The sequence below is a fragment of the Capsella rubella genome, unplaced genomic scaffold, assembly GCF_000375325.1.
Source record: "Capsella rubella cultivar Monte Gargano unplaced genomic scaffold, Caprub1_0 scaffold_8, whole genome shotgun sequence".
Classification (NCBI taxonomy): domain Eukaryota; kingdom Viridiplantae; phylum Streptophyta; class Magnoliopsida; order Brassicales; family Brassicaceae; genus Capsella; species Capsella rubella.
In genome coordinates, this window is record NW_006238916.1 from 2264932 (window position 1) to 2272371 (window position 7440).

A 7440-nucleotide genomic window follows, 5' to 3' on the forward strand; every position below is an offset into this window, starting at 1 on the left:
AAGATGAATTTTCAAAATGGTAAAGTTTTAATCTCAATGAAGTTTTATATTCTTTCGTTATGAATATATGTCGAGGGACGACGAATATATTAGGAATTAGGACCCGCAACTTTATTTTCTTTTCCCCTCGCCTATTAATTAACAGAATCAAATCCTTTCAAAACACATGCAACAGAAAAAACACAAACACGTCAACGAGAGAACACAAACCGCAAGAGAACAATCTTTCTTTGTTTTTCTTGGTTATAGAAACAAAGAACCATATACATATATGGATCAAGGAGGTCGTGGTGGCGGAGGAGCTGAGCATGGGAAGTACCGAGGAGTTAGGAGACGGCCATGGGGCAAATACGCAGCTGAGATACGTGATTCAAGAAACCACGGTGAACGTATATGGCTTGGTACTTTTGATACTGCTGAAGAAGCGGCTAGAGCATATGACCAAGCTGCATACTCCATGAGAGGCCAAGCCGCGATTTTGAACTTCCCTCATGAGTATAACATGGCAAGTGGTGGTGGTGGTGGATCTTCTTCCTCTGTTGTGGCTGGATCTTCCTCTTCCTCGGCCTCGGCCTCTTCTTCTTCTAGGCAAGTTTTTGAATTTGAGTATTTGGACGATAGTGTTTTGGAAGATCTTCTTGAGCAGGGAGAGAATAGTACTAACAAGGGCAAGAAGAAGTGAGTGAGATATAATTATTCATTATTATTTCTAATGAAAGTAACAGATTAAAGATTACAATATAGTTAGCATATATATGCAATGATCTTATTATGATCATGATCCAAGCAACAATCTCTATTTTTGAATGGAATGCATCGGCTGATATATGATCTTAGTTAACTAAGAATGTAATGAGATTATATACGAGCATCGTCTTATATTTTAGTTGTATGATATGATATGTTTCAGATCGTGATGATTAATAAGAATATAGGATTTAATTACATGTATTTTTTTTTTTTGCTAGTGACATCATACCTTCGAATTTTAATGGTGACACAAAATAGTAAAAGTTTTAATAAGTAAAGAAAACGGTAAGTGGCACCACAATAATTTTTGAAAAATAAGAATGTTGTTTTCAGTTGTGAAGTACCGATTAGAAATAAAATGGTACAATTCTTACTCGTTGTGAGAAAATATTACTAATCACTGCTTCATTTTTCAAATTTGTTTTTTTTCTAAATAATTCATCAAAAGCTTCAGCGTTTTTACAACAATATCAGATATTTATGAAGATTCTAAATAATCACCATTAGAGAATAACAAAAATATTACGTTTAGAGGTAACGTACATCTCTTCAGTAAATACTTCATCTAACTACGACGGATAGCCAGTCGCTACGTATGATTGTTCACGATCCTCCTTAATCACGCTTTGCGCAATTAGGAATGCACTCCTTTCTTAGCACTTCGATTTTCTTTAAGAGCATCTCCAACCCATCTCCCAGAATTAGCTCCGATTAATATTTGAAAAAGGGTAAAGCCAAAAAATCTAGAAACCGCATCCAAAAGACCCTTTTCCTCCCCAGCAAGAATAACTCTTCATTTTTCAAAAGTACAAAACTAATTTTTAAATAGTACAAATAATTGTTAAAAAAATAAATAATAAGTAGTTTGTTAAAATAAATAGGATGATGTGAACAAATACATAAGTTGCTAAATTGTGCGTCTAAGTTGATATATAACCGTTAGACCATCTCCAATGGTTTTTTGCTATTTTTACTTCTATAATAGAGGAACTCTATAATAGATGTGACTTTTGTTCCAATGGTTTCCTCTATTTTTTCTTCTATAATAGAATATTTCAGATAGATTCTTTTAAAATTTTAATATTAACACCATCTATTTATAAAAGTTGTAAATTAACCCATTTACTTTAACTTTTATAAAATTTTGATAAAATAATTACTTTTATTTAAATTAAACATTTATTATAAAAACATCATATTATATAATATTTTTTTCTTCAATAAAAATAAAATCTATTATGTATATATATTAACTTTTGCAAATGGTAGTCTCAAATTTTAGAATATATATTTATATTAAAACCTTTAAAATATTTTATATTATTATTAGTTATTAAATATATTTATTTTAAAAGAAATTTGAGATTAAAAGGACTACTTTGCAAATAAAATAGTTCACCTCTATTTATAGAGGAAAAAATAGAGTTCCTCTATATATAGAGATAAAAATAGTAATCTCTATAATAGAGGTGGATATAGAGGTGGGTTGGAGCAAAATTTGTTATAAAATAGAGTTTAGAGGCAAAAATAGAGGTGGGTTGGAGATGCTCTTATAAACCATATATATGCCCAACAAGACAACAACAATAGCTTGTAATTTTTTATATATGTATAATGTCTTATTTTTTTGATTGAATGTGTAATTGATTAATCAAACAAATATGTACAAGAGTTTACTGCTTATGTCTATTTTTTGTGTTTAATTTTTTTATAACATACAGTTGACCCGCGCTCCGCGCGGGAGGTTTATAATTTTGTTTCGTTGATTTTTTATTCATATTGTGATATTTTATTATTATTTTTAATTGATTTTCAAAAATATTATAATTATTTTCTCTTTAATTATTATCTTTCAATACTCAAATTTGGATTAAAAGCATTTGATTCAATTTATGAAATATCATTTTTTTCTTTTTGATCATGTTATAAACTAATATTTCACTTTCATTTTATTTTTCCTCTTTATAATTTTATATATACAATTACATAAATGTTGTTTTAGTCTACCATAAATTTAAATTTTACTTCCATTCTAAAACTCAGCAACATATTTAAAATATTAAATTATGATCAATTTAAAATGAAAGTTGAATTATATTATTACTACTAATAAAAACAATTAAAGTATTGTTTTTCTTATTTTAACATTTCATTTTTTTTACATAATTTTTTTTATTTATATAAACTTTCTATTATTTAAATAAGTAACATAAATATGCACTAAATGAATGTTTTAAATTTATTTTAATGTTTAAACAAAAATGTGGCTTAGGTGGATGCTTAGGTGGCATCATGAGAAGAGAGAAAAAGCTAACTTTATATATATAGATTACAAAGTGTGAATATTAGTAATAACTATCTTATGTATATATCCTCTATATTTCATTTGAAAACATAAAAATGATCTGCAAATATTCAATTTTATGGTAAATATATATATGACTGCAGTTTCATTTATAGCTTATTTTGTAGAGAATTAGTTCATTTTTGTTTGGCCAACAAACGATTTAGTTTATTTTCGCACTCATATCATAAAAAATACCTGCAATTTTTACAAAATTATAAATATGTCTACTTATTATGACTAATGATGTATCTTATTATTACTGTAAAGATTAAATTTAAAATTAGACATTAATATGATGGTAACACTAACAAGTGTCAAGTCTTTCGTTTTTTAAAAATAAATTTTATCCTTTAAGCAGGAAAAAATATTTACATTTTATAATTTTATGTGTGTTACTGATTAGTTAATTTTGATAATTGTATCCAAAAAAATAATTCACATAATATGGACATTAACCAAGTAACAGTATTTTTTATAAAATAATAATATAGATTTGTGTAAGAAAAATAATATAAGTCATTTAAAATTATGTGAATTGGATACAATTTTTATTTATCGTTTTAATATAATATATTTTTATTTGTAAGTAAAACCAAAAAAAAATTGCAAAAAGAATGATCTTATCATAGTGAAATTTTAAGGGGGAATTTCAAAAATACCCCTTTTCATATACCTCTTTTTAAAAATACCTCATTTTCAAACTTTATCAAAAAACCCACTAAAAATGTTGAAATTTATCCAAATATGTGTGTAAACTTATAAATATATACACAAGTTACCTTTATATGTGTATAAAACTTTATATAACTTTCATAAATAACGTAAAAATAAATTATAAAAACCTTATAAAAACCTTATAAAAACCGTATAAATCCTTTTAAAAACCTTCTAAAAACCTTATAAAACTTATAAAAACAATTTAAAACATTTTTAAATATTTTTATCGAATCTCCCAGTAGTAGTTATTATATAGAAGTACCTTATTAACCATATAAAAATTTATAATTTTTCATATTTATTGAAAATGGATAGAAAAGAGGGGTATTTTTAAAAAGGGGTACACCAAAAGGGGTATTTCTCAAAAATTCTCAAATTTTAAATACCTAATGAGAATACTACTATACTTTTACTTCTATATATATATATATATATATATTCATAAATTTTAACGCATGTAGTTATCAGCGAAAAAACCAAAATACTTGAAAAAAAGAATGAACTTATAGGATGAAATTTTGATTATTTGATGAGAATGTTAATATATATATGTTCTAAAATTTGTAGAATTTACACAAATGGTACAATGTATAATCGATGGTAGAATATATATATATATATACACAAAAGAGAGTTTGGCTTTTGCCTTTTTCTTACAAAAGATTCATCTTCTTACAACAAAAATGTCAAACAAAAGATTTTTCATTTTCTTGAAACAAAACTGTTAAACAAGATTCATTCATGCCCTCACATAATTCTGCATAATCAAAAACAAAAGTAAAAAAAAAACTCAAAGAAACTGATAGAAATGGTGATGTTTGGGGTTACGCATTGAATCTTTAGGTATGTGTATCTTAGTCATAAACAGTAAGCTTCTTATATTCGTCACCTTTGATGGCTAACCACATAACATCTTCAGGATTGACAATCCCACCTTCTTCAAGAAACAGAGTCAGTAGATTCTTCGAAAACCCGCTAACCATAGCCACTCCTTTCTGGTTAGCTACCACGGGTGTAGCCGACGAGTCTCTCAAGTTCCAAAATACCATTTCTGGAACATTCAGAAAACCGCTATCCTTATACTTCCTCTGAACCACCTCATAATCTGTCTCCCATTTCTCCTTGGACTTTTGCTTCGATATCTTCAACCGGTCCTCCACAGTCAAGGAGTAATTCACCTCTGAATTGCTGTTTGACATTGCATCATCGAACTCCATGTCGCTGAACACAAATAACCGCTTGACCATCTGTTGATCGGTTAACTTATTCTCGACTGCAACCTCTAAAATTCGATCAAACACCTTCTGGAAATCAGTGTTCATTCCCCAATCCATTTGTCTAACAAACTCAGTCTTTTCCATCAGACTCGAACCCGTGACAGTATGAAGCTGCGGGTTTTCGCTAAAGGTAATAACTTTCCCTTTCCACGGCTCTTCATTAAGCTCTGAAACCAATAACCCAAGTGCCACACAGACCTCCATAGGTGTACCAGACATGCTTCCAGAGACATCACAAACCGCAAGTGAACTCTTCATCTTCCCTTTCTTGGAAAGATCATCCACCATTCTCGCCCACTGAAGCTCCGCAACTTCTGCGTCAACTTCACTTTCACAATTATACTCCAGCTGGTTTATTATCTCATGAGGAAGCAACGCACCAGCCGCAATCTTCTTCTTCCCGGACTTCACATCCTCCAAAAACTTACTAAACCTCTCACTATCATGTTCCACAAAGAGCTTCTTGTAATTCTTCATAGCCACAGAAGCAACTCTACTGTACTTCAACAAATCCCATTCCTTTGCACTCATAAACACCTCAGGCAATTCAAGAGCTTTACGCAACGGCACAAGAACCTCTTTCCTCAACCTATCTCTAATCCTATACGCATAATGCCCTTCTTCAATACCTTCATACTCATCTCTAGAAAACATCCTTCTAGCAATTGCCTCACATATCAAAGTAGTCTTATCATACGAAGAATCAACCGAAGGACACCATTTCGAAGCTAAACTAATCTTATTCAACTCATTCGAATTCAAACACTTCAAATCCAATTTCAACAAATCAGCAAACAAATCAGCAATTCGATCAAAGAGTAATCTGTAATTACCATCAGAGTTATACCTCTCTAAAGCCTTCTTCGCCTTCTCGAACTCTCTCTGTTTCCTTAAAGCTCTAGCCTTTACCTTATCAATCTCCTCCGCGTTTTCCAGAATCCGATCTTCTAATTCACCGGAAAGCTCAGACCTTTTCTCACTCTTCCCTTTGAAATTACTCCGAACCCTCTTCCTCCACACCCTCCCCTTCCCTCTCTCCATATTCTGACCTTCCAAGATCCGATACAGAATCTCAGGCAAATCTTTGAAATACCCAAAACCAACAAGAGCAGGGAGGTTCAAAGCTAAGGTCTTTGGATGATTCTTGTAAAGCCAAAACGCAGATGTGTAAAACCCTTCTTTATCTGACTTCCCAGTTCCTCTAACACCTCTGAGGTTACAGACGAGCTTCAAAGTAGTTAAAGGGTCATGAGACCAAGAAAGTGTCAACCTTTGGATCAGATCATCGGGACGCGTGTCGGGGACGATGTGGAAGAAGAAATCTAGACATGGGTTGCTGGAAGAGAGAAACGTCGGCGAGAAGTTTTCGGTTAGACCCATCATTGGTGGTTCTTGGAGGTTTAGTGCGGCGGTTTGGGAGATGAAAGTTTGGTCATTGGAAACAGAGGACTCCGGTGAGTTAATGGTGGTGGTTGGTTTGATGAGATGAGTGTCTCCGGCGACGGATGGTGGACCTAAAAGGGTCGTAGTAGAAGAAGCCATAGAATTTGTTGTGATGGTGATGATGATCTCGAATTGTTTTGACTTTTTTAGACTACGAAGGAGAGATTTGATACAGAGCAATGGAAGAAACGTGGCCTCTTCTAATTAATATGCCCCATGTGGCTTTTCTCTTATGGACTGTTTATTTAATAATCTTTAACATTTCAGTTTTAAACATTTGTGTAGATTTTAAAATATTTAAAAGTAGGAATTTTTTTTTTGTCAACATATTTAAAGTATGATTTAGATTTTGGTTTAATATATTTTTTTAATGATAACTAGATGATGACACGTACGTGCGGGATTATATTTGTAAATATAAATTTTCAATATAGTATTTATTACTTATATTTACTTTTGTTAGATTTCATTCAATTTGTGAATTTTTACAATAATAGTGATTTCACCATATAATTTGGATTGGTATGCTAATAGATCCGGATCGACATGGCGGTAGATCCGAATTGACATGACGCCGGATCTAGATCAATTGTAAACCCATAAATTGTTAAATCAGATAAAATTCAACAAAAAAAAACTTTTCAATTCGAATTACTTAAAATGTCAAGGTGGAAAAATGCATCTCGTAACAGTTTTAATAACATTTACGGGACTTGATAATATATATTTACGGGACTTGATAATAGATTTAGAACATAGTACTCTCATTTTATGTTTCGATATTTAAAGTTTCAAAAAGTGAATTTTCTGAAATCATATATATATATATATATATATATATATATATATACTATACTAAACTAAAGTAATAACGTTTAACCTTAACCTTAACGTTAAGTAACGTAA

At 30.7% G+C, this 7440-nt stretch overlaps 2 protein-coding genes across 2 annotated transcripts; one reads left to right on the top strand and one right to left on the bottom strand.

Moving 5' to 3' along the window:
• Window positions 1-271: 271 nt before the first annotated feature.
• Window positions 272-682, top strand: LOC17876151 (ethylene-responsive transcription factor ERF096). The gene has a single exon (XM_006281938.1). The coding sequence runs from the start codon at window positions 272-274 to the stop codon at window positions 680-682; it is 411 nt and encodes a 136-aa protein (XP_006282000.1).
• Window positions 683-4405: 3723 nt separating this feature from the next.
• LOC17875218 lies at window positions 4406-6681 on the bottom strand. The gene has a single exon (XM_006279469.2). It carries the CDS (start codon window positions 6631-6633, stop codon window positions 4669-4671), a length of 1965 nt encoding a protein of 654 aa, XP_006279531.1. The 5' UTR covers window positions 6634-6681; the 3' UTR covers window positions 4406-4668.
• Window positions 6682-7440: the final 759 nt, after the last annotated feature.

Coding starts and splice junctions, on each gene's coding strand:
- LOC17876151 (XM_006281938.1), top strand. CDS start 272: ATGGATCAAGGAGGTCGTGGTGGCGGAGGAGCTGAGCATGGGAAGTAC.
- LOC17875218 (XM_006279469.2), bottom strand. CDS start 6,633: ATGGCTTCTTCTACTACGACCCTTTTAGGTCCACCATCCGTCGCCGGA.